The following is a 26991-nucleotide window of genomic DNA, read 5'->3' on the forward strand; positions in this document are numbered from 1 at the left end:
AGTTGGTTTCTTCGGCAAAGTTGTTGGTTATTGAAAGAGTGGTTGTATGGAAGTGACCACAGTGTCCGCTTTTGTGTGTGAGTGACCACCCCCTCGATTTTTGTAACTTTTTATGTGAAGCAGATGGAAAGTTGGTTTCTTCGGCAAAGTTGTTGGTTATTGAAAGAGTGGTTGTATGGAAGTGACCACAGTGTACGCTTTTAGGTAATAGTGACCACCCCCTCGATTTTTGTAACTTTTTGTGTGAAGGAGATGGAAAGTTAGTTTCTTCGGCAAAGTTGTTCGGTATTGAAACAGTAGTTGTGGCGTGAGTTGTGGGAGTGTACGGGGTTCACCAAAAATCCATGGTTTTGAGCAGAGAGTAACACGGGAAGAGGTGTTTAGTTCGAAAAGGTGTAAGAATGGGGATTGCGGGGGTCCAGGGGGCGGCAGCCTCCTGCCATGAAAAATAAATAATGAAAAGACGATATTAGGCGTTACAAAAGAAGAAGGTGATGTTTTGGACTACCTTTTCATAAGAATGTTTGAGCGGAGCGAAGCGATTTTCGTATAGCTCTTTAGCAGACTTAGAGTTGCTTTCGAATAGATGTTTGTCTGTAACAGGCTTTTTTCCGGAACAGGTGTTAGTCTCTAACAGGTGTCTGCCCGGTCTAGCTTGCTAGGATGCGACGTGGCACGAAGTGCCACAGGATGCAGACTAGTCTAAGCTCGTTATAGTAGCGACATCCATTTTACGGTTAAGAATAAAATGTGTGTACAAATTATTGGATGAATTATATTTTGTGTCATAAGAATGTCGATTATTTTCAATTCACACCAGATGATTCTGTGCCCGCACGTTAGTAAGCGGGCATGACGCAAGTCCACTACCAAAAATGTTTTAACAAAAATTTTTTGAGGACGGCGGAGCATATTTACAGCAACTTTTTGACTTCCCCTCTTAACTCAAACTAGAATATCTGGAATCTAGGAAGCCATACGAATTCAACGAGCTATCACACGTTACTGCAGCTTCAAAATTGGCCGAGATATTGAACTTCGAAATATTGATGTTTGTACGAAAATAAGCAAAATTTCGTTTTTTCCGATAACTGAAATCGCCTACGTTAGTTAGTTACTTAGTTAGTTCCTATGGAAAAGTGGATCCAGCAACTCCTAAACGTTTCAATAGATTTTCCTGAAATTTTGGTTATAGGCTAATAATGGCCCAAAAATAAGAATGGAATTTTCAAAAGTTGGAAAAAAAACAGATCTTGGGAGCTGGAGCTCCCCAAAGTCTCCATACAAATGCCATATAAAAGCCAATTTGTATATGTGTGTGTGAGTTGAGTTGTATAAATTTTGTTGCATGATATTGATGGTAATGTGGTGAATGGTGTGTGTTGTTTCGGGATGTATTTCTTGTTGGAAATTGGTGGGATCATTAAGTATTAACTTCCACTAGGTCGGTTCCTAAATTTTGGGATGACCGATGATTCCTCTGGCACTTCCTAACTTCCATCGGATTTTTTATGGATTTAGGTTATTTTCGACATGAGTGAGATGTTCCAAGGTTGGTTCCTAAATTTTGGGATGACAGATGATTCCTCTGGCACTTCCTAACTTCGATCGGATTTTTTGATGGATTTGGGTTATTTTCGAAATAAGTGAGGTGTACCAAGATTGATTTCTAGATTTTCAGATTCAGACTGATTTCTCTAGAATTTTTAGCCCCGTACGAAGTACGAAGGGGCTTATAGGATTACGATGCCGTGTGTAATTGATGGAATTCGAAGCAGACGGTAAGGGCAAAGTGTTTGCCTATGTTCATAGATGACGAATCCGCAATAAAAATTTGGGCCGTCTGTCCGTCTGTCCGTCACGTCGATATCTTGAGTAAATCAAATCCGATTTCAAAAAAAAAAAATCCCTGAAAGATAGTCATAATAGTGAGGCTAAGTTCGAAGATGGGCATATTCGGGTCGGCCCTTCGTGAGTTAGGGCCACCTAAGTGATTTAAGGTCTTTTGGTGATATTTATGGCAAAATAAACGATGGAAATGTAAATGACACGGCAAATGATAGGTATTGTCAATACCAATCCAGGAAAAAAAAGTTTTTAAAAATCGGTTGAGTGGACCGTGAGTTAGGGCCTTAGAAGTGAAAAGCTACTAGGGCCCTATGTGTATTTTACATAGAACTCAAGTAAATTTCATTCGTTTTTCGTAATTTTTGTTTGATTTGGAAGGTAATCGAAGGCCGAATAGAAAGTTGTTGAAAAAAAATTAAATTTGGGTCCTTGGACTAAGGCCACTACTTAGGCCTATGTGTATTTATACTCAATAAATTAAAATTTTAGGGCTATTTCAAATTTTTGTTTTATTTGAAAGGAACGTCGTACGGGGCTTCGTAATTGCGCTATGCGCAATTTCTAAGATGTACACATTACATAATAATTTTACTTTAACTACTTTAACCGGCGCATAGGCTTACGGTCAAAGTAGGGTGACAGACGCACTAGGGTCACGTACGCAATAGATATACGGGTTTGTACGGGGCTCAGTCGCAGCAAACGCTCCGACTGTTCTGATGGCTCGTTTTTAATTTCCATAAGGTTTTTTGATGTTGTCGAAATGACATACTTACAAAAGTGGTGATATCAGTCAAAAAACCCTTAAAGGGTAAACGTGACGCAAGTCCTTTATCTTATTTACAAAATAACTGATATCGCTGAGGATGACGCTTTGTGCGTCGTACGCAAAAGTTTTATCAACAAAAAATTGACTCAAAAAATGTGTGAAAGACAATTTTACAACAAGAAATTTGCGTCACAAGTGGCAGATGTTGAGGAACGTATTGTTAGGAAATGGTTGAAAAATGTATTGAAAGAATTTAAACGAAAGAAAACCGAATCATCTGCCACTTGTAGCGCAGTTACGGCGTGAATGGAAGGACGATCACCTGTCACGACAGACTCTTCAATAAAAAATTTTATTTTTAAATTTCATACCCCATTTGGCACCAGTACCTTCATTTTGTCAAAGCAATTTTTTAATGTGCGTTGTGTCTCCCCTGCAAAATCCGGAAGCCTCAGAATCTGTAACCCACAAAAAACAGTAAAACTTCTTCGATTGTTACGCAAGATTCTAGTGATTGTTATGGCAAATGGGCGGACTAATTTTAATAGGAGAATTGTCAAAAAGCCTCCAAATTTTCACACATTGAAAGGTGTACACTCGTATGTGTTGTGTGTTTTAACACACACGAAGAAAGCATGCCAGGAGTTAACGAAAGAAATGTAAAGCCTCCAAATATTTTCTAGTGTTAGGAGTAATGCTATGGGTGCTGCGATTTCTTTCACTATAAGTTTATTGTTTCATTTATTTTGTGATAGAAAGTCAAAAGCTCAGATCAAATTGTTTATTTTCCATTTATCTTTAATCGTCAGTATTATATACGTATGTTTTGTCGGCAGTCAACTTCCTTCCTTTTTTTTCTTTCCGAAATTTTCGCCATCTTCTAGGGTTTCCGGTAACGGCGCACCATTTGTTTCCGGCAAAAAGAATAACAAACACATACCAGTTAATGATGCTACACCGAAAATAACTGGCGGCAACCAGTGGTGGGTCGCTGACAGACCAGCAACAAATGGAGCGACCATGCTACCGAATCTGGCAACCATCGATGCGGTTCCGACACCAATATTTCGGACAACTAATTTTTGAATTTTTGTATTAGTTGCAAAGATTTGTGCTCAAATTCAAACGGCTACCACGGTAACCGTTACGATTTTGATAAGTCTAAACGGCCAAACTCACCTGTTGGAAACAATTCACAAGCATACAAATATGCCGTAGGAAATGAGATAGTAACTCCAACCAAGCCAATAGATGACAGTGCAATAATTGCTCCTGATTCGGTTGCTGGAATAAAAGCTATAGACAGCATTGATATACCGACCAAGGCATTCGCATAAATCATCGATTTCTTTCGACCGAATCGTCTCATTGTGTAAATGCAGGATAAAGTTCCTGGCAAACCCATTATCGCAGATATGGCTACGTTCATGTATATATTTCCAACCGCTTGTCCGATGTACTGGGCTAGACCGAAAAACCCTAAACCACAGACCATCCAATTGAAACACATGCATATGGTTTTAGTGCGCATATTCGGCGTACGAAACAAATCCCAAATATTTCCCTTCGATTGTGTGGAGTGTTCCGACGTTAATTGCTTCTTGTAGGCAATAAGATTTCGATGAATATCTTCGGTGGGCAGCTTATTCATTCGTGCCGATTTTTCCAAAACTTTTGACGCCTCGTCGATTCGGCCGACGGTGAAGAGCCATCGCGGCGATTCTGGAACTAACCAATAGTACGAAATCAAAATGATCGAAGGCAGCGATAATGCTAATTGAAGGTACCGCCAGTCACGAATAAAATAGGCGAAACCTGGTAACGTTAGATGTCCAAAATTGAATGGAATTTGGTAGAAAATTGAGATTACTTCACGCCATTGGACGCCAGTTATTTCCATGACTAAAACAAAACTGAAATAGATGAAGTTATTGCAGATGGCTTCTGCATGAATGTATAACAAAGACAATCAATTTAACCTTGTTGTCATTGATCCTCCAGTCGCCACAGCATTTACAAACCGCAACAAGCAAAAGAGCCAGAACCAAGGAGAAAATGATGTGGCTACTCCACTTATTAACTGTAGAAACACAGCCACTACTAGTGGAATCCGTCGACCAAATCTAGGAAGACATTTATTACCAAAGTCTACCAGCCAGTGGATAGAATATTTAGGTTCTTAGGAAGATAGACCGTACTACGGTGTACATTTAGCATTAACTCACTTGTCTGCTAGGGTACCAAATAGAATGCTTCCGACCAATATTCCGGACATAAAAATTGTTTGTGCAGTGTTCGCCCAGTGTTCATTCTGGCAAACTAAATCAAACGTCGTGATAATTGTTTCGCTAAATACCGAACGATCGTATTCGTATTCGGCACAGTCCGGCGAGCATTTTTCGATCGAATAATTGGCACACTTAAAATTCGGATTCGGAGCCAGAAAAATTGTGCTCATCTAAAATGTAGGTTGCATTTCCATAAATTGAAAAATTTGTTTTGGTTGCAAAATTACTTGATGCCATGCCACTGGAAATTTGACAAGGAACACTGTGGCGCAAACAATAATGTGCCATTTTCCGAATTGCCCCATCGCTTGCTGAATGGGGTCACCTTTAAACTTTTCGTCACCATCGACCCTTTGGGCTGTGAAATGTGCGTTCAATTAAACTAGATTCATGATTAAATTCTGATTAAGTAGCAAGTGGCGCCAACTAATTTCGATAGAAAACAAAGTGGCCAAAGTTGCCGAACGTTTGCTGAAAAATACTTACGGCTATTCATCTTTTAAGGACTAAAAAATTAAGGACAGGCTCTGGGAAATATGGTTCTTTATATAGTAAGATGTCTGTTTAAACAATAGAAGTACAAGATTTGAAATCAACCGATTAAAAATACTTTGTTCGATGGATGTAATGGACCCGATAATAATACTGGTTGCCGTCTGCAACAGATTAAAGTGTCGAACCAACTAATTTCGATAAAACCCAGGAGATGCTTTATTCAAACGATGTGAGACCGTTTATATTGAAGTGTTTACAGGGTTAACAACATTTAATGTCACATGGCACTTTTTATACTGATAGATGGAAGTGATAGACCCGATAATAATACTGGTCGTGTAGTTTCGATAGTGTATACCTTTCTGAAGTGGTATCAAACAGTGACCGTTAATATAAATCTCAATCAGTTAACGTAAGTCTAGTGGGAATTCGGCGTATTAAGTAATTCCATATAAAAACCTAGTCAATCAATACATGTTATTCTGACACCAGAAAATACCGAAAAATATATGTCCCAAAATTTGTTATGGAAAAGTCTGTCCAATCATTGGCAATGCCCTCTCTAGCATCAGAGGGTATTGGGAAACATATTAACGTGAATAATTAGTTGAGAATTTAAAGTTTTTTCACATGAAAATAAGCTGCAGAGCTAATTTTTACGAAAATTTGAACTGGCCTTGAAAATCCGAAACATGGCACCGTGGCGTTGTCATTTTTTAACAAAATAGTTCCAGTCAACTTAGAATCCAACATTTATGATTTGTAGAAAATTTAACTCATCAACACTCTTTTGGCATCTTTTATCCTACATTGTCCAATGTTCTGAAAGAACAGGTTTCTTCTGAGTTGATCAAAATTTCTGTGTGGCACACCAGCTAGGTTTCAAAAAGTCTATAATGACGATTTCAAATTAAGACTAGGCTAACGTTGTTTATATCGCAAAGTGTAAACGTCTTAACCTGGCCTTAACAACAACTCTTCAAGTTGAACTTTTACACAATGTAATGAGTGCGTTATTTCAGAACCTTGACATTACCAATGTAAATATTACGTCCAAAATATTTAAACCCTGAAGGTAATGCAAATCCACAAAAACACACGGAGCCCAACTTTAAGGTGAAGCTGTGGTGAATTTTTTACTGTATATCGATACACATAATGCACACAACATGCTGTCTTATCAACATAGGAAATTAACCCGAAACTTGGGTTCCGTAAAGTTTGTGATCCGCTGAGTATTTGGCTTTTCAGTGCTTGCTTATATACTTTGATTAAAGACCGGAAATGTTTCAACTCAATTGAACCGTTACGCAAATATCGTTCAACTACGGTTGATCGTCAGTGTTTCCATTAATTTGCCATTGAGTGACACATTTTAATTAAACATTGTAGTTCAATCAATAACAAGAAAATTTATGACTTCGTTTACATTTCATGTGATTGAGTTTACCTAACAAACGTAAATTGTATAGAGTCTAGCAAATAATTGCATTCCAACGACACAACTACTTCAACAAGACTCTTTACATGCGTGCGGATCGAAAATCGTTCGTTACATTCAAACCTTGATTTGTCACGTTTCCTCCTATCTAAGGCTCGGAACGGGTTCGGGTTGACCTGATCAGTTCAGGTTATGACCCGAACCGGTTTTAGACCCGAGCCTGAACTAAGACTTCGGGTTCAACCCGAACTTGACCCGAACCTGAATTTTCGATTTCTGGTTCAAACCGAAGCCGACTCGAACCAGAAGTTATTCAACCCGAACTTGACCCGAATTTGAATTTCCATTTCGGGTTTGACCCGAACCTGATCTGAACCCGAATTTTTCAAATAGATCAGGTCCGGTTCGGGTGACCCGAAAATTTTACACTAAAAAATGACAAAAATTTCGGGTTAACCCGAACCGGACCTGATTTATTTGAAGATCTCGGGTTCAGAACAGGTTCGGGTCAAACCCGAAATGGAAATTCGGGTTCGGGTCAAGTTCGGCTTGACTAACTTCGGGTTCGGTTTGAACCAAAAATCGAAAATTCAGGTTCGGGTCAAGTTCGGGTTGAACCCGAATTCTTAGTTCAGGTTCGGGTCAAGATCAGGTTCGGGTTCCGGTCTGACCGAAACCGTTCCGAGCCTTACTCCTATCCCTACTTATGTAAATGACTATTTCATCTTTCAAGCACTACTTTCGACGCCCTCATAATGTAAAATCTTTTAATTCAATAAGAAGATGAAAAGTAGAGTTTTTGATTTAATTTTGTTGATCCGAGACGGAGCCGAGGTCAATAAACACACGACAACGAGACTCTTTATTTTTAGTCAAATACCATTGAGTAAGTCTTAGACTAAAAATATGATATGAGTAAAGTTGTCATTGCTTCTATTTCTCGTTCAAATAATAACACTGAAACTTTGTTTTTATTTGTCTATTCGAAGAATGGTTTAACTGCCTCAACACTGACTCTGCGAGAGTTGGTGATTATTTTTGGTGTTTAGAATTTCGAGTCTCAAATTTAACGGAAGAATTTGTGGGTGTCCGCTGTAAATCATTACTAATGAGTCATTAGGCCACTACCCACCACTACCCATGCTTAAATAAAGGTACTGCTAAGATAGCTGGAAAGGGTAACAATAATTTTATCTGATAGAAATATTGTTTAGAGGATTTAAAGGCTCTCTGTACTTTTACGAAACATTTAACAAAAAAATTGTTTAACTGCCACAGTTATACAAGAGGTTCTTACTTCAGAGATTATAAATCACTGTTCACAGTAAGTCACAGTCCGTAAATCCAACCTAAATTAAGACAACGCAGCCCGAATTAACACACACTGATTTTATGTTTTCAAAAGACTTCTTTTTGTTCACTCCAATAACTCACTATAAAGAGTTTCACTGCACGAACAACTCACCATTTTCAAAAACAGGAAAATCCTTTTTCTTTGTATCAGTTTCAGGTTTTGTCATTGTATCAGCCATTTGTACAAAAATCAATTTTCTCAAACTTAAGTTCGAAAAAATCGTCTTCTCTAAACACAATTTGAAATTAAACTCATTTCCAACTAACGTTAGTATTTCAATCTTAATTTTTAAACTGATTCAATATTGAGACTGTGGATGACATTAAAGTATAAAGTTTTCACTCAATTTACGTTTTATGAATTTTGAACTGTTAAGAACGTGGTATACGTGGTGAAATATCGTTAACTAGCTGCTCAGATTAATGAAACGTTTTCTTTTTCAATTATTTAAACAAAAGAAGAAAAATTTATGCAATCGAACAGAAACGACATTAAATCTGGAGAAAATTAACTTTTATGACCGTTACGTGTACTTCTGGAACTTCAATTGAGCACTAAATTTTATTTTAAAATAATTTCGTTCATTTTTATACCTATCAATAATAAAGCACTACATCCAACTCTCAGTATAGCTTCAAGTACATAAATAATATTTTATTATCATTTACATTGCAATAATAGTATAGAGATATAACTAAATTGGAATTGATGCTACGAACGAGAATAATAAGTATTATTGTTAAATTGAGCTTTCATCTGAAGCATATAAACAATAAACAATCAATTACCGAGGTATGCTAACTGAAACTATAATTAGAGAATAAGCTATAGTGCAACAAACTATTGGGCTAATAACCTAATGCTGATTTGAGAGACCCGAACTGAATGAAAAATGTTGTCATTAGCACTCTGTCCGCATCTTTTCTAGTTAAATTGATTAAAGTGAGATCTAAAATATTGACTTAAATGAACCACCACAAGCATGAGTTATCGTAGTGACAGCAGCCAGATGGAGTATCATACCATTTTGTATGAAAAATGTGTCCACATTTGTTACTGCGTCAAAATTTGTATGACACGACTCACTGTCCAGTTTCAGTATCTATTTGGAGTAACCACTCATGCTTAAAGTGCGTATGGATGAACAATTAGCATATGAACGATATCTTACGTTACAGTCAACTTGGTTTGGGCATCAGCTTTTACTATGAATTTTCCATGTTACCTGTCATGGTTTCATATGAAGACGTAACATTTCTACTGTGTAATTATCGTCTCGGATGATAATATCGCCTAAATGACGACACTATACAGTTCTGGGCAATATTATCGCTCAGAGATGATATTATTAATCGAAAAAGCAATTTCTTGATTTTATTATCATCTTCTATGTGATATTTTTGCCCAGGGCGCTAACAATTGTAAAATGCATAATTTATCCCTGGGTAATATTATCGCCAAGAGTGTACGATAAAGGAAAATTGACTCTAGATTGTGTGTGTTTTATAAGAGGCATCGGTTCTTTGCTGAAAAGCATACATTAGGGCGATTTTTTAATACTGAATTTTAGTTTACTTTTGATGATATCTTTCCATCAGAAACCTTTTGGGAAAATGTACGACCGCAATTCCGACCACGAATGTGGTAGCTTTGCACAGAGCATACATATTGTTGTAGCAGTTTGACCGGCTCTGAGAAACGTGAGCAGTTTATGAAAATTGCGTTAACTCGCTTTTCTCAGAGCTGGTCCAACGACTACAACCAAATGTATTTTCTGTTGAAAGCTAACTCATTCGTGGTCGGAATCGCGATCGTCCATTTTTGGAAAAGGAATCTGGTGGAAAGATATCATCAAAAATGAAATATGAGACATACAAATGTAGGCTACAATTTCAGCTAAGTACAGGTGTCTCTTAAATTTAATTGTTAGTTCATTGAATTGCAGTGTGTGCTGTGGTTGATAACAGAAGGTTGTTTGTGGTCGAAAATGTGATGTTATAGAAGTATAAATAAGCATAGCACTCTCAAGCGACCTTCTAATTGTGGGATGTCAAAGTCAGCTTCGGTGATTGACAGTGCTTTGATAAAAGTCAAGAAGGACACTTACTGAATAAATGAAAAATCACTCTACGTGATAGTATACATGAAAAAGATGCGGTGCAGAAGTTCAAAATATCGCCGAGAAGATGATAATATCATTCACCAAATGTTTACTGTAATTTATGTATGCAAACAACGCACTTCAAGCAAAAGTTCTTCGTTTTACAGCTGCCATATTTTGTATGAAAATTTGTTCTCAACTTTTTTGCAGTGTAATTTTTTTTTGTACACTGACTGGTACTCTAGAGCAGCACTCATGCTTGAAGTGCGTTGATTCAAATCGATTGATAGAATCTAGTGTTCTGGAGCCAATTTTTCTTAAGAATAAAATCAGTTTGAAACTACAACTCAACGAAAATTGTGTGTTGTAATGTAACCCTGGGTGATAATACATGGTGATAATGTCTACGCAATAATATCGCCCAGTGGGTGAACCACTTTGGCATACTATTATAAGGTTGACTTAAATGTTGGCAATAAGACAAATTTCGAACAATAATCGCAAACATCGCAAGCAACATCGATACAAAAAAAATGGCCCTAAGAGCTGATTTCTCCTGCATTCGAGCAACACGATTTCGGTAGACTGTAGATTCAGCTTACGATGTATTCGTTGGATGTCGAATGCTTAAGTCTTTTAATGAAAATTACTTTACAAAAAGAAAAACTCATCTCATTAAAGTGATTTTTCAAATAAAGGTGGAAAGATTTTATTACCTTACTATGACGACATACATTTCTGGACAGATCGATCCACCGTTTTTCATCGTCCCACAGTAGTCTTTTTATTGCGAACGTATTGGCCATGTAGACTAGATACGTGAATATGTTATATTATCATCGAGCGAATGTTTGGTAATATGAAGCACAAATATTTGGGCCGCGATGACGTCTTCGGAATCAATCGATCCCAAAATTAATTTGGTTAGAGCGATGATTCCTCTCCTCGGAAACGTTTTTTTCATCCAATTAGTTTTACAAAAGTTGTAAATTATCGCTGCCGCTAGTTTTCTAAAGGTACATGATATACCGGTTAGAATCACATTTTTGCTCCATCTTTATGTCACGGCCATTTTACCGAAATAGTGAGGTAGTATAGTGTGCCACTTTGCGTACAATAACTAGTGTTATTGAACTCTAAGCGGGATCGCACACACAAACGATTCAATAATGTTATTTAAAAATCTTACTTCTTAGATTCATGTTTCTCTGTGTAATTGAGACTTGTACCCACTTTTGGCTTTCTATTATTAGTGTCGAAATGTCGACCGTATCGGTATCATCTTCGCCATATGATGGGATAAACGATTCTTTGTAGAATTTGGTTATTTCAATTTCGGACATTCTGAGTTTATTAAAAGTTTCAATCTTTATAAAAAGTAAATAAACAACATAAACAATCAACAAAAACAGCTGTTCTGGACGCTTGTGTTTTCGTGGAGGTGGGTTCGTTCAATACCATTTTGTTTGCGTTTGATGATACTCCTACTCCTCCAACCAAGGTTCTGAAAGAACAGGTTAAGACAACTCTGAGTTGATCACGAAGTCGGTGACACACAATTGTGTCAACGACTGCGAATTTATGTGTAAAATGGAACTTAACAAAAACAAAATTCTGAATTTTCGAGAAAAATATTTTCTTTAAGTTGTTTTCTCACACTATCTGCTTATAAAATTTGGTGTCACCCGTCTTCGTGGTTGTCTTAACCAAAGTATATAAACATACTGAAGGTAATGCAAATCCACAAAAACTTACGGAACCCTACTTTCGGGTGAATATAATTTTTATAAGGTTGGCCACAAGTTAAATTCACTTTGTTAGGTTGCAAAAAATTGTATACAGAACAACACATTTCTACCAACATTAAAACGCCAAACGTCAATCAAAATAGGCCTTGCATTTTCTCGTAAAGATAAGAGTCATAATTTCTTGGTGTGAATAAAAACACACAATACATGCAATCGTACACGCATACATATTTAAAAATTTGGAGGCTTTTTGACGTTCCGAGTGTTCGTGGTTCCGTAAAATTTGTGATCCGCTGAGCATTTGCATTACCTTTAGTATATTTATATACTTTGGTCTTAACCTGTTCTTTCAGAACTTTTCCTGCAACAAGATTCTGAAAGAACAGGTTAATATCAAGGTTCTGAAAGAACAGGTTAATATCAAGGTTCTGAAAGAACCAGGTTAAGACAACTCTGAGTTGATCACGAAGGCGTTGACAAATTGAGAAACCTCGTTTTGCGTTCAGCAAATTGTATTGTTTTGTTACATGAAATAATCGGTTCAGTTCGAATCACTTTATTTATTTTGCATTTTAATTTCGGCTAATTGTGTTCGTCGTAGAAATCTGTGTCAATACTGATTTTGCCTTGTCCTATGAACCTGTTAATACAGTATTTGAAGCACGTATTTTTGTAACAGCCGAAAATTTTACCACTGTGAACAAATTGAGTTCAGCGGCTACGAAGTTTATATGAAAAAGGCCTACGTAACAAAAACAAAATTCCGAATTTTCCTAAAAAAACATTTTCTTCAAGTTGATTTCACACACAATCTGTGCTGAGTGCGTTTATCGATTTCGGTGTCATCCCCCTTCGTAGGTGTTTTAACCAAGGTTCTGAGACAAATTCGGAAAACGGATGACTGTGAATTCAGACTAAAGCTCAAATGTAATTAGATTTTCGTAATTTTCTAATGCTATGCTAACACACAGCGATGCGAAAGTGACAACGCCAAATTTTTCTAATACGGCAACCACAAATTTCATTCATAGTTAGCAGTTTTATGAATGAAATTTGAGGATGCCGTATTAAAAAAATTTGGCGCTGTCAAGATGAGTACACAGTTCGTGAAAAATAGCTGAAAAATTACTGAAAATCGTCACTCTGTGAAATTCGGTTTCGATTTTTCAGTCATTTTTCACAAACTGTGTACTCGCCTTCACTTTCACATCGCTGTGTGTAGGTCCTTTCTAGTAAATTTTTAAATTCACGCCGTAAGTGTGCCTAAAATTTGAATTTTAAGTGAACGATTCGTTGAAAAAGTGAATCGAAAAGTACATTTCAACGCTTCCTTGTATGAAAATGACGCTACGTTAGAAAGACCTCAGCAATTTCCATTTTGAATTTCAACCGCACTTACGCGTGAATTGTCTACGAAACAAACCTAATATTTGAATAAAACAACAACAATTGAGCGAATGTGAGCGTATGGGGCGTATGGGCGAGCTGAAAAAAATATGTGTCGGCAACACTGCATAAATGTCACTGTCATCTTGTTTTTGTGGTTAGGAATATATTTTCAATCAGATATTGTGTAACACAAAACCGACAATAGTATATATGATGAGAATAACGCAATCCGGACGTACAGCATCGAACAACTAGCCGAGAACAAGTGAAAATCCAATAACATAATGGCTCATCGCCTTTTACACACCGCAAAACGAGTGGAAAAGCTACTATTACACGGATTGCAGCATGGTCGAGTGAATACGATTCAGGTTTGTGACAAAATGACAATTATCGAAAATAGTGACGGAAAGAATGTTTTAAATTGTGAAATTCGTTCGTGCATCAGCTGCAACGTGATCTAGCACTTTTCCGGTCATTCAATGGATCCTATGCACTCGAATCGATATGGCAACAATTGTGCTCGAATTCGCCAAAAGGTTTCGACAAATACTACAAACCCGGTGGGGCAGCTAGTAAGAAAAATGAAAGCCAGGATGCAAAGGCAGCCAGTGACAGTCCGAAGCCAGAAATAGCCGATCCACCATCACCCAGTAAAAGTAGCAGCGAAGGTAAAGCGAAACCCCCAGCGAACAATGACTGGAACTTTGGTATGTTCGGACCGAGTGCTTCGAATAAGGGCAGTGGTGGTGGTCGACCGATTGACGGCGAAAACAACGATAAAGAAAAGTGGCTGATAGTCGGTGCATTAGGAGTTGCAGCGCTGATCGGTGGACTTGCGTACTCGGAAATGGGCTACAAGGAAATCGGTTGGAAAGAGTTTATTAACGGGTTAGTTGCTTGGGACAAATGAGGTGTTACAGTTAATGAGCTAACGAGCGAATTTCAGTTATCTAGCTCGTGGCATCGTTGAAAAATTGGAAGTCGTTAACAAAAAGTGGGTGCGAGTGAAATTAACGCCCGGCAGTTCGACGGATTCGTCGGTTAGTCTTTCTATGTCGATTATAAGTTGAGCAGTTAATGAATTACTTGTACGTCTGCACTAGGGAATTCTTTGGTTCACCATTGGCAGCGTCGATTCGTTCGAACGGAATTTGGAAAATGCGCAAATGGACTTGAACGTCGAGCCGGTGAACTTTGTGCCAGTGATCTACAAGTCGGAAATTGAAGCGTCTAGTCTGTCTGGATTGTTGCCAACGTTACTGATAATCGGCTTCCTCGTTTATATGATGAGACGATCGGCGAGCATGATGGGTGGAGGCGGTAGCAAGAAAGGTGGTGGACTTTTCGGCGGCGTCATGAATTCGACAGCAAAATTGATCAATTCGACCGATATTGATGTTCGCTTCAAGTGAGTCCATTTGCCTTCAAAATGCCTGATAAGTTCGCCTAATTCTGACTAATTCAAAATCTCCAGAGATGTGGCCGGTTGCGAGGAAGCTAAGATCGAAATCATGGAATTTGTAAATTTTCTGAAAAATCCACAACAGTACATCGAGCTGGGTGCAAAAATTCCAAAAGGTGCAATGCTAACAGGACCACCAGGTAAAGTTTTCATGGGTATTTTGTAACAGGGCAGACCACAGAGCTCTGGATTTGACCAACTTATGAACTCGTCGGCGAAGAGTGCCGAGTGATAGAACAGTCTTCTCTTACCAAAAATTATCGTTTTTTCCACCAGGTACCGGTAAAACGCTGTTAGCCAAAGCGACGGCTGGTGAAGCAAATGTACCGTTCATAACTGTCTCAGGATCCGAATTCTTGGAAATGTTTGTCGGTGTCGGTCCATCCAGAGTTCGTGATATGTTTTCGATGGCACGAAAGCATGCACCGTGCATTTTATTCATCGACGAAATTGATGCTGTTGGACGGAAACGGGGTGGCAAGAGTTTCGGTGGACATTCCGAGCAAGAGAATACACTCAATCAGGTAGGGTTTGTGTGTGCGTGTCGTATGACTCGATTATAATTGATATGTTACACAGCTGCTGGTTGAAATGGACGGTTTCAATACGACAACGAACGTTGTTGTTTTGGCTGCCACAAATCGAGTCGATATTTTGGACAAAGCCCTTCTTCGACCCGGTCGATTCGATCGTCAAATCTTCGTTCCTGCTCCAGACATTAAAGGCCGCGCTAGCATTTTCAAAGTTCATTTGGGGCCGCTGAAAACAAATTTGGATAAAAATGACCTGTCCCGTAAAATGGCTGCACTAACTCCAGGCTAGTTCAATGACATTTCGATTGACTCGGGCGAGATCGTTAAACAAATTTCCACTTACTTCCACTTAGGGTTCACTGGCGCTGACATTGCAAACATTTGCAATGAAGCTGCACTGATCGCTGCTCGGGACTCCAACGAGACCATTATTATGAAAAATTTCGAACAGGCCATCGAACGTGTGATCGCTGGCATGGAAAAGAAAACCAACGTTTTGCAGCCAGATGAAAAGAAAACGGTTGCCTACCATGAAGCCGGCCATGCGGTATCTGGGTGGTATCTGGAGCACGCCGATCCATTGCTTAAAGTGTCGATTATACCACGCGGGAAAGGATTAGGCTACGCCCAATATTTGCCGAAGGATCAGTATCTGCTAACGAAGGAACAGTTATTCGATCGAATGTGCATGACACTGGGTGGACGTGTTTCGGAGGAATTATTTTTCGGTAGAATAACGACGGGCGCGCAAGATGACTTGCAAAAGGTGACACAAAGCGCCTACTCGCAAATCGTTCGTTATGGAATGAACGAAAAAATCGGAAACGTTAGCTTCGAAACGGGACAGCCGGGTGATCCACAATTCTCGAAACCATACTCCGAAGACACGGCTCAGATGATTGACAGTGAAGTTCGTGTACTGATCAAACAGGCCCATAAACGAACGACAGATTTGCTGGTGAAGCACAAAGACGAAGTGGCCAAAGTTGCCGAACGTTTGCTGAAAAATGAAGTTCTCAGCCGTGACGATATGATTGAATTGCTGGGACCACGCCCGTTCAAAGAGAAGTCAACGTACGAAGAATTTGTGGAGGGAACGGGATCGTTCGAGGAAGACACCAATTTGCCGCAAGGTTTGCATAGTTGGAATAAAGAAAAAGTTGCAGCGTCAGACGAAACTGCTTCAAAATCGGATACAGCTAAGTCGAATGCATCAACAAAAACGTAGAGCAACCGAAATGATTTAGTTTATTGATTTTGTTGAGTGCTTGCTGTGGGCAATAAAGTATTTAAAATGAATTGGCTCGCATTGTACGTGTTCTGTTATAAGTGTAAGACGATTTGGAGCGCTTTGGAAGCCGTAACCTAAAGTTCAACGTTGCCGAATATGTGTGTGACCATGAATGTTATTCGATGTTCATCAAAGTGGCGGAACACTAAATTGCAGCATCAGCACATGGAGGGTGAGACATCATGCCCGCACGTCCTGAAATTTTGCTTGTAGGCTAATAATGGCCCAAAAATAAGAATGGAGTTTTCAAAAGTTGGAAAAACCCCATATCGACACCGTGTGTGCGTGTGTGCGTGTTTTTAGACTTATCTCGGGAACTGTGGCAGATGGAAGGTTGGTTTCTTCGGCAAAGTCTTAGAGTTTTGAGAGTAGAATTGGACGGTATTGGAGAAAAATGTCGCGAAGTTGGAATTTTCTGTTTCAATTAGGTTTTTAGAGCTATCTCTGTTGGCGCGGCAGATGGAGAATTGGTGTCTTCGGCAAAGGCTCAGAGTTTTGGGAGTAGAATACGGGCGAAATGACCAAAACTCGAAAAGTGTTTCCATTTTAACGTTGGTGTCTTCGACAAAGTCGCAGTGTTTTAGAAGCAGAAAACAGTGGCAAATATGAAAATTGTCGGGTAGTTGGATTCTCCTGATTCAAATGTGGTTTTGGTATTGTCTCTTTCGTTACGGGACATATAAAATTGCTTTCTTCGTATCTAAAAAAAACTTTTGATATGTTATAACTGGCGCTTTAACCTTAAAACTTACAAAAGTGGTGATATCAGTCAAAAAAACCCTTAAAGGGTAAATGTGACGCAAGTCCTTTATCTTACTTACGAAATAACTGATATCGCTGAGGGTGACGCACTGTGTGCCGTACGCAAAAAATTTACCCAAAAAAATTTTTGAAAGAAAGTTTTACAAAAAGAAATTTGTGTCACAAGTGGCAGATGTTGAGGAACGTATTGTTAGAAAAATAGTTAAAAATGTTCTGAACGAATTTACACGGAAGAAAGCCGAATCATCTGCCACTTGTGACGCAAATTTCTTTTTGTAAAACTTTCTTTCAAAAATTTTTTGGGTTAATTTTTTGCGTACGGCACACAGTGCGTCACCCTCAGCGATATCAGTTATTTCGTAAGTAAGATAAAGGACTTGCGTCACATTTACCCTTTAAGGTTTTTTTTTGACTGATTCCTATTTACATTCATTACACATATGTGAGGCTCTTCATTTAACGTCCTTAAGTTGTAGAGATCTTAGCTGAAAAAGTTTTCAATAACGAGAAAAGTGATAGAACAACGTTTTTCCTTACTAACGAATTCAACACACATTCACTTATATGCTTCTGAGGTTTTGAAGAATTTGATCAACGAGCACATAGCGGACCATATTTATCGAAATCTAGTACTTCCAGTGGCTTATATATTTTACAAAAAATGTGTTTGTGAACATGCAAAGGGAAAGGGAGTCTAGCAATAGTTATTTAAGTTTCTGCACTTCTTTAAAAATCTGCAACCCATTTTAATCATTCGAAGCAAGTGCAGTAGTTAGTCTTGATCCAATTAGATCCAGTCCTTAATTTGCTTATGTGAGACCCTTACTTTTTTTTCTCGAAAAATTCGCGACAAAAGCAAATCCTATTGGAATCGATAGCCCTTGAGGATACATATCATCTCCCAAAAGTCCCAAAAAATCCCATTGGCACTTTTTTGAATGAAAATATTTTACCACCGAAGTGAATACAGCAAACATTCATTCTAGTACTTATAGTAGCGGAGTGTCACAGTTGTGTCGAATTATTTTCTGTGTTTTTGTCGCGACAAAACAAAAAAAAAACTTTTTGTTTTTGCATCGTGTAAAAAGTGTTTAATGTTCAAATATGCCTTGGCGACCTAAAGTGACCATAAGAGGTGAGTTTCTTTGAATTTTTTCGGTGAATTTTTGTGATAAAATTTTCCATACATTTTCGGGAAACTGTCTTGTCATTTCCCAATGACGGGCCTTTTAAAACAAAATTTTCGAACAAAGTGATTTTTTCTTCGAGGCAGCCATTTTTCAGTGTGTAAGTAAATTTTCGACATGCGAGAAAAATGTTTGTCTGTAAAAAATGTTATGGCATGCTGCTTATAATAAATTAAGATTGGCTCACCTAGTTTGTGTATATTACGTAGGTGGAAGCACGGGGGTTTCGAACATTTAGTTTTTTCATGTTGCAGATATTGCAGTGTCAAATTCTGTCCAAGATGTGACATATTTGCAAGGTATTGGCCTTTTTCACAAAGTATAATCAGCGTAACCTTCGTAAAAAGAATCTTGAATCTGACAAGAGCACGTGTGCCAACGTGTAAAAAACAAATGTTCAAAAACCCCTGCTGAACCGTGGCGATCCTCTTGTCAAACGGACAGTACATAAACAAATTCCATCATTTATAGGTTCGTTCAGGGTAGTTCAAAGATGTTTTTAGGCCACTTTCCGAAAAAAAATTGTGATACGGACTTGTGATATAACGATGTAAAGTCAAAAAACACTTTCGCGGTAGTCGAAATGTTGACTTTGAAAACTTATTTCTCGTGACCAAAAACATTAAATTTTCTTTTTTTAGTTTTTGGTACCTTCGAGTGTCTAGATTACGATAACAATAGCTATTTTCATAATAAGGTAGTAAATGGGATTGTTTTGCGCACTAAATTGCCGATACGAGCGAAGCGAGTTCGGCAACACATCGTGTGCGCAAAACCCCCATTTACTACCGTGTTATGAACAAGGTTTTATCTCCTGTAATGTCATAATCACCATAAAAAACAAATTTAAAAAATCAAACTGAAACATAAACACGCCATGACGCCGTCACTCATTCATATTCCCCACAAATAAAACACTCATCTAGTACACTGTCAAGAATTTGTCAATTTTCAGTGAATAAATGAGAAATTATCGAAGTTTTCCGTGAATAAATGTGAAATTATCGAAGTTAGCCGTGCGAAAATGACCATTTATCGAAATTTTCAGTTAATAAACGTACGTTCTGTGAATGACGTGTTTAAATCTAGCCCATTTTGATTCTAAAAGTGACACTCAAATTGTGAATATTATGACATTACAGGAGATAAAGATTTTTTTTGAAAAAGTTGGAAAAATGTTAATTTAGCAGGGAACACTGAAACCTTTCATTTAACCTCAATTTTTCATTATTTTTCGATTTTCTCGAAACGCGCCAATGGGATTTTTAGGTCTTTTTTCTTCTAGAAAAAATACCCTATTATGGCCGGTTTGTCTGTCTGTCCGTCTGTCTGTCCGTCTGTCTGTCCGTCTGTCTGACCGTCTGTCTGTCTGTCTGTCCGTCTGTCCGTCTGTCTGTTCCACAAATTTGGTAGTTTTGGTAGCTCTCAGTCGGTAGTTGGTAGCTTTGGTAGTTGGTAGTTGCGAGATGGATTGACATTCAAAATTGCGAAGCCACCATGAGCATATCGACACCAGGCAAATAATAATTATTTGTTATCTGATCACCGATAGCTCACAGTTAACATTGCAATTCGAAAATGTGGTAGTTTTGGTAGGTCAAATAGTTGGTAGTTTTAGCCTTAGGCGGTCTATTCTTGTTTGGGACTTTTGGGAGATGATATTATGTATCCTCAAGGGCTATCGATTCCAATAGGATTTGCTTTTGTCGCGATTTTTTTTTTATTAAAAAATAAGCGTCTCACACCATATGTTTCGTCAAAGCACTGTGATCGAGAAAACCCTAGGGCTTAAAAACCTGCTGCTGTGCAACATAACAGTGAAACTGGAGAACTTTTATTGTAATGGAGCCGTTCTTAGACGATTCCTATTCCGAACGAACTATAGAAGTTTTGGATGTTACGAAGTTCTTTAATAAATCTTTTGATCAATTCAAATCAAATCAAATGACGCAGCCAGTAAAAAGACGATCTTTACTCTGCCGTGATACAAAACATAAATTATTAGAAAACTCTTTTACATTTGAATCTAAGTTTCTACAGTTATTTCGTAAATGGGATTGTTTTGAGCAATAGATGTGCACTAGAAGCGAGTTCTTCAACCAACACTAGTAAGGAAAAACATCATGAATTGTCTTGAAGTCGATAAATGGGGCTAATGATGAGTTTTGAAGTCGACAGCCGCTATGTCGAGTTGAATAAGAATTATCAGGTACGAAACAACGGTAGCCATTACCTAAATTGTATAAAATGTAGAGTCTCACAGGGTTTTCACACATCGAAACAGACATACCGAGAATAAGAACCGCTTGTTAAATGTAAATATTCCGCAAAATGTGTAACTTGGCTTCTCTTGTTGCATTTGAATCGCCAACAATTCAATCTGCAATAAAGTTCTCTTGTTAAAGCAACCTATTGACACCCAACCGACAAATGGTGTTTCTACTTCATCAATAAGTGCCCTATCAGTAGCAAAGCATTGTGGTCGTTGGATTAGGGAATGAAGTTCTTCGATCTAGGAAGTAACCAATATAATTTTACCTTTAAAACTGCACTCACAACTTCCATTATACCCTTTTCTTGACCTCTGACGACAAAGCAACTATGAACGTAAACTCAACCAATTTGAAATAAATGTAACAGGCTGCCATTAGGAAATCGACTAATAATCTGTCCATTTGAATTAATTCGCCATTTCGTACACTGCAGTAAAATGTGAATGACTGAAAATGAAACCGCATTAAATCAATCGAGAAATCGATAAAACTCACGCGCTTTTTTGGACATAATTCTAATTGTGCGGTACAGATCATCTTCAATTTACGTTACTTCCACACGTAATCTCACTTAAGTTTCGTTCATTCATTCATTTGTGGGAGATTTTCTTTTTAACGTGGATGGCATTTCAAACGACCTTGAAGATGATCTATTATCATGAAATCTATGATTGCCTTGTGTGCTCTATATATATTGAGGACAATCCCTTCTGTACCACGGTCTAGATAGATATGCCCTACGCAATTGAGGGTATACCTAAGGAAAGCCTTACCAACAATAAAACATTGAACTTACTCCATGTAAGCTGATAATAAATGTGGAGCATGCACAAACAACAGCATGAGATGCGAATAAATTGTGGCTGCTTTCTGTGAACATAACGATAACATCATAAGCTTTCAGTATCTGATGTAACTTTTCCGTGAGCTTGAACTGGTCGCTTCGTTCGATTGTGCTTGTAACAGTTCGCATCATCAGTTCTTGAACTCGGCGGTATAATACCCGACAATATCGATCGCATAACATTAACGAACCGCCCAAGTAAACGGTGGTTACGAAAATTGCATTGATGTACGAGAAACAGACAAATGCTCGAACCAATGCGCTCGCCTCATGATGGGAAAAATTTCGGCTGATGTAAGCATTAACACCAGTTACAATTGCCACAGATTGTAAAATGAAAAACAGAATTCGTAATTTGATTTTTCGGACCAATTGGTCATCTAACAGATGTTCTTCTTTGCAGACACTCGTCAAAAATTGATTGATGTAAATTGCTCGATTAAAATGATTGATAATTCTGTCGCGGTTGATAATAGTGAGGATTTGATTTAACCAAATCTTAACTAAGGTGAAAAGGATATGCAAGTATCCTATTGAATAAGAAACCGTATTGAGTCTACTCGGTTTGAAATGCGTCGCTGATATCATCTCTATTGGTAGGCTAACCACTATGATAAGTCCACTAACAAAAAAGGACAACGTTGTGGAAAGTTTACAGTGAACGAACATCATTCTTGATTTTAAATAAGAAAACGGCGCTAGACCAACTGACTTAAGAACGCAGTTCAAAAAATTTAACAAATGGCCCACAAAAACGTCGTTTTTCATTTGAAGCCAAGTTTGAACCGCTTGTTCTAATTATGACAAAAACACTAGTGGCTCTTCCGTATGCCACTTTCAAACGAACTACGTAAGCAAAAAAAAACAACAACATAGGGTGGATCAGTGTATCGTGACTACAATTTTTGCTTGATTAAATGTTCGTGGGCTCTTAATTTTGTATGTATAAATTAGGTGGAAAGAGTACACGAGAACAAGACACAGTGCAAGCGAACTATAAAAACTATATGTTAGAACACCAAAAGTATCTCGAAATTGAACCACCTTTCACATGCTGTGGGCGTCGAAACTTCATAAAATTCGATGAAACGAACAGTTTTCGACCCGCAAGCATGTAGTAGTTTTTTACATTTTTTTTGTTTTCCCTAGGGTCGAAAGTGGCTTATTACACAACTGGTGGAAGCAAGAAAATTGGTTTAGGTTTCGAAAGCATGTAAAATCCATTACATAACTCGCGATAAAAATGAAAAGTCTCGTTTTCGTGTGTCTATTGACCTCGGCTTCGCCTCAGATTAACAAAATTTACAAGAAAACTCTACTTTTCAACTTTTCATCCCATACGTAACATAGGATAAAAAGTTTTCACTAGTCAAAACAACAAATTTTCAAGCAACGACGTAATGTTCTAGTCTTGATATTTCTTTGAACCTAATAGACTGCATAGATCCGGTGTATAACATACAGTCATAAAGGATATTCTTATGGTCAATTTTATGTTAATTCTCAAATGTGTTTTTTGATAATCAAAAAGAAATCAACTTTTAAATTTCGTTGTGCCCTATGGCCCTGTTGCACCGGCAATGGTATTAATTAACTATAGAACGCTTCTTCAATCGATTTTTGGGAATGACATGCAAATTATTATCATGGGACCGAACTCCTATACGATTTATCACAACAACTTTTTCCGTTTACTGGATACAATTTACATCTACTCAGTAACAGGCCTTTATTTATACGTGTCGTACATTTCTATGTTATAATCTATACATTGTTAGCTTACGTTAAAGAGGAAAAATTGGCTTGCCTTTTGACAAATTGGATTATGACATTTCTCCGGTCTATAACATCCAACTCATTACATATTTCCCGAGAAACGTTGGAATTTTCGGAAATTTAAAATGCAGACTAACTCATGCCCTAAGTGCGCCTCTCTCAACTCTGATATGAGAATATCGTCAAAAGGTAGCAATTCAACGCTCCGTTTGTGTTTTCCCAACGCACTACAAGAACAGGCAAAAGAACAGCCAAATTAATGACAGTTAAGAGGAATTTCACTTGGCAAATTTGTAGCCTACACTTAGGCGGAAAAAATATTCGTTTTTTGATGACAGTTCCCTGAACCAAAATATTTTTTTGAAAAAAGTTAAAACCTTCAAAGTACGCAAAAATGTGCGAGCGCTCACCCCTTCGCAATTTTCTAGCCTACATTTGTACGGAAAAATATTCGTTTTTTTATGATTTCTCTGAACCAAAATCTTTTTTTTGAAAAAGAAAAACCGTTAAAGCATGCAAAAATGTGTTACTTTTAAGGGACAAATTGGTTTGGTTTCTCCAAGTGGAATAAGTTATCATCCACAAACCAATTTTTCTCTTAAACGTAGCACATTTTTGCATGCTTTCCCGGTTTTACTTTTGCAAAAAAAGATTTTGGTTCAGATAAATCATCAAAAAACCAATATTTTTGCGCACAAATGTAGGCTAGAAAATTGCGAATTGGTGAGCGCTCTTAAAGGAAAAATTAGCTTGTGGATGATAACTTAACCCACTTGGAGAAACTTGTGCAGATTACATAAATTGACACAATCTGCGAATGCTTCTCCAAATGGGTTAAGTCATGACTCACAAATCAATTTTTCCATTGAAAGTAACACATTTTTGCGTGCTTTGATAATTTTACCTTTTCAAAAAAAGATTTTGGTTCAGAAAAATCATCAAAAAACAGATATTTTCCCGCCTAAATGTAGGCTATAAGTTTGCAATAGGGTGCATTGCTCTTAAGAAAATATTTTCCTTTTCCTGTTCTTGATCACGTTTCCGATTACATTTTCAGATGACTTGCGATATCATGTCTTGGCGAACTGCCTGAGATAAGTGAGATAAACTTACCCAATCCATTGTGGTCTGCGCATAGAAACCGAAAGAACTATGTACACCTCCCTGAATTATATATATTTGCAAGCGATACGTTATTATTACAGCAGATGTGACATTGACTCTTTCAAATTATTTATATTTTGGTCTCGAATCAGTTTAATACGGCCGCGTATAGTTCTTCACCACGATATACTCTCGGAATGTGGCGTTCGATGCATCCTGCCAAAACAATCAACCATTAGATATAAATGCCGTTGCAGCCAATCATTTTTCAATTGCCCCCTTACCTTAAAAACGTTCTCGTCAATAAAACATTTGGAAAATGCAACCAACAACCGACTTTTTTCGTTGCAAATCGCTTGTGATCGCTTGCGTGCGTCTAGAATTTCCTCCAAGAAACTGGGCGCGATGAACAGGAAAATTTTGATCGTATCGTTGATCAAATGTACGGATTTCAGTTGATGAGCTAACGAAATGAACTCAACTAAATCGTCTCTTGGCATGAATGCTTCTTCTTTCAAAGTCAAATCGAAGTGGTGCAAATCGGGCAAACAGTACGCCAATTGAGGTAATCGATTTTCAATTAATTCCTGAATGGATTTGTAGAAGATAAGGCTCACCGAATTCAGTTGAGTCATTTTCAGAATAATGTCGAAGCAATTGGTGTCGACGACCTCGATTTGGATATTCCTTAGCTTTTTTAGTTGAAGCAGACGTCCGACGCTATCCAGCGGAATCGTTCTCTTCATTGTGTTTGATATTTTCAACGTTTCCAGATTTTTAAAATGATCCGACACATCTACTATCCACGTCATCCAACTGGCATGATTCAGTGAAATTATCCGGTCCAATGTTAATTCCTTTATCCCTGACCAATCAGTGAAATCGACCACTTTCCAGCGTCCATGAAGGCTTAGTCTTTCAAGATTTGGAAATTTCTTTTTAATTTCGACTATTATCGGTATGTCATAGTACTGACTGTCCAAGCACAGCGTTCGAATTTGTCCGAGCACCTTGCTGGACGTATTTTCCAGTATTAGTGACAGCCAACAGAAATTGCATAGTCGCAGGGTATGCAAATTGGGACCGACTTTACGGATCAATGAATCAAAAATTCCGATTTCATTCGACGTTCTACCCACCGATATTGTAATCTCTTCCAAATTTTGACCAATGCACTCTAAGACTTCACTCATTTTGCTCACAGATTTGTCGGCAAAAATCGCCTCTCCCTCCGTTTCGAAATATTTGTCGTAAAATTTGAAATGGAAGCTTTTCAGATTTTTCACTTTTCTGTTGTGCTGAACGAGCGCACGAAAATCGGTACATACGGCAGATAATTGAAACAAGTCGGTCAGATTTAAATACGAAAATATTTGAAGCCAACAGTCCGCTTTAAGAAGGTCAGTTATGTTTACCGAATCGCCCGAATCGCATTGCTGGTTCGGTAAATTTACTTCCTTGTCGACAATCTTATGTATAGGAAGTAAAAGACATCTCTCCGTAAGACATACCGATAAGTATAACTCGTATACGTGGATATTTTTAGCCGTTACCAATGCTCTGTAGCAATTTTTCTCTCGATAGCTTTTTATATCGAATTTCTCAATGTTGGAGAGTTGCTTTTCCGTCTTCGATATTTTTTCATTCTGCAATTTTTGCAATAAATTAACGAAAACAATGAAAATGGGAAGAATATTTGTTTCAAAGGAATAGTACCACAAAACACATTGGACTGCAATCTGAGTGATCAATGAATAGGAAAAACCGATCTACTGGCTCCAACCGATTTCCATGAGATATTTCAATGCACTTTTTGTTATCATTTCTTTTGAAATAATCGAACGCGAAATGATCCACATTGATTTCCTCTAATTCCTCGATCATTTTCTACTGAACCAGTTATAGATGTTGTAACGTTACGTAAAGTCGAGCGCGGTGAACACTAATAGAACGGTTGTTGTTTACTGAAATTTTCATTTTCGATTTTCACTGATGGTGTGGAAATGAGAGCATGAGAGAGAGAGAGAGAAATTAAAAATAAATTGTGTTTCAAATGGGTGTCAAGACACGCATTGCATCAGTAAGATGTTAATTTCGATAAGGTGAGAATTTCCAAAAATTAAGGCAATCTGTAGTTCGGATTCTGGTGTCACGTTTTCTAATAATTAATGTGGGAGGGAAAATCTGAGATCAATATTATTAGTTACATTACAACTAGCATGTATATTTTACACACAGCGAGTAAAATTGAATTTGTCATCAAAACTTTCAATCGAGTTATTATTGAAAGGAAGAAAATGCAGAGAGATATTGCAACCGGTAA

At 37.8% G+C, this 26991-nt stretch overlaps 3 protein-coding genes and 1 long non-coding RNA gene across 4 annotated transcripts; 1 reads left to right on the forward strand and 3 right to left on the reverse strand.

Moving 5' to 3' along the window:
- Window positions 1-3393: 3393 nt before the first annotated feature.
- On the reverse strand, window positions 3394-8744 carry LOC119084858 (organic cation transporter protein-like). Its single transcript, XM_037194992.1, has 6 exons — window positions 8307-8744; window positions 5133-5263; window positions 4843-5075; window positions 4597-4740; window positions 3797-4530; window positions 3394-3692 (listed from the first exon to the last, which is right to left on the reverse strand). Exons 1-6 carry the CDS (start codon window positions 8371-8373, stop codon window positions 3454-3456), a joined length of 1548 nt encoding a protein of 515 aa, XP_037050887.1. The 5' UTR covers window positions 8374-8744; the 3' UTR covers window positions 3394-3453.
- A 1374-nt stretch (window positions 8745-10118) lies between these two features.
- On the reverse strand, window positions 10119-11703 carry LOC119084929. Its single transcript, XR_005089173.1, has 2 exons — window positions 11486-11703; window positions 10119-11306 (listed from the first exon to the last, which is right to left on the reverse strand). It is a non-coding gene; the product is annotated as an uncharacterized LOC119084929 (long non-coding RNA).
- Window positions 11704-13568: 1865 nt separating this feature from the next.
- Window positions 13569-16737, forward strand: LOC119084843 (AFG3-like protein 2). Its single transcript, XM_037194949.1, has 8 exons — window positions 13569-13804; window positions 13882-14324; window positions 14383-14476; window positions 14540-14844; window positions 14911-15038; window positions 15175-15422; window positions 15478-15715; window positions 15785-16737. Exons 1-8 carry the CDS (start codon window positions 13718-13720, stop codon window positions 16657-16659), a joined length of 2418 nt encoding a protein of 805 aa, XP_037050844.1. The 5' UTR covers window positions 13569-13717; the 3' UTR covers window positions 16660-16737.
- Window positions 16738-24701: 7964 nt separating this feature from the next.
- On the reverse strand, window positions 24702-26619 carry LOC119084854. Its single transcript, XM_037194986.1, has 3 exons — window positions 26385-26619; window positions 24953-26314; window positions 24702-24884 (listed from the first exon to the last, which is right to left on the reverse strand). Exons 1-3 carry the CDS (start codon window positions 26550-26552, stop codon window positions 24822-24824), a joined length of 1593 nt encoding a protein of 530 aa, XP_037050881.1. The 5' UTR covers window positions 26553-26619; the 3' UTR covers window positions 24702-24821.
- Between the last annotated feature and the right edge of the window lie 372 nt (window positions 26620-26991).

The sequence above is a fragment of the Bradysia coprophila genome, unplaced genomic scaffold, assembly GCF_014529535.1.
Source record: "Bradysia coprophila strain Holo2 unplaced genomic scaffold, BU_Bcop_v1 contig_94, whole genome shotgun sequence".
NCBI lineage: Eukaryota > Metazoa > Arthropoda > Insecta > Diptera > Sciaridae > Bradysia > Bradysia coprophila.

What these genes read in the sequence shown, in the direction of transcription:
- LOC119084858 (XM_037194992.1), bottom strand. Translation starts at nt 8,373, where the DNA reads ATGGCTGATACAATGACAAAACCTGAAACTGATACAAAGAAAAAGGAT. An exon ending in TTTGGTACCCTAGCAGACAA is followed by an intron (nt 4,741 to 4,842) that starts GTGAGTTAATGC and finishes ATGTCTTCCTAG; the next exon opens with ATTTGGTCGACGGATTCCAC. An exon ending in TTGTGAATTGTTTCCAACAG is followed by an intron (nt 3,693 to 3,796) that starts GTGAGTTTGGCC and finishes TTCAAAAATTAG; the next exon opens with TTGTCCGAAATATTGGTGTC.
- LOC119084843 (XM_037194949.1), top strand. Translation starts at nt 13,718, where the DNA reads ATGGCTCATCGCCTTTTACACACCGCAAAACGAGTGGAAAAGCTACTA. An exon ending in GATATTGATGTTCGCTTCAA is followed by an intron (nt 14,845 to 14,910) that starts GTGAGTCCATTT and finishes CAAAATCTCCAG; the next exon opens with AGATGTGGCCGGTTGCGAGG. An exon ending in AAGAGAATACACTCAATCAG is followed by an intron (nt 15,423 to 15,477) that starts GTAGGGTTTGTG and finishes TATGTTACACAG; the next exon opens with CTGCTGGTTGAAATGGACGG.
- LOC119084854 (XM_037194986.1), bottom strand. Translation starts at nt 26,552, where the DNA reads ATGATCGAGGAATTAGAGGAAATCAATGTGGATCATTTCGCGTTCGAT. An exon ending in GCAGTCCAATGTGTTTTGTG is followed by an intron (nt 26,315 to 26,384) that starts GTACTATTCCTT and finishes CAAAAATTGCAG; the next exon opens with AATGAAAAAATATCGAAGAC. An exon ending in TTGACGAGAACGTTTTTAAG is followed by an intron (nt 24,885 to 24,952) that starts GTAAGGGGGCAA and finishes TTGTTTTGGCAG; the next exon opens with GATGCATCGAACGCCACATT.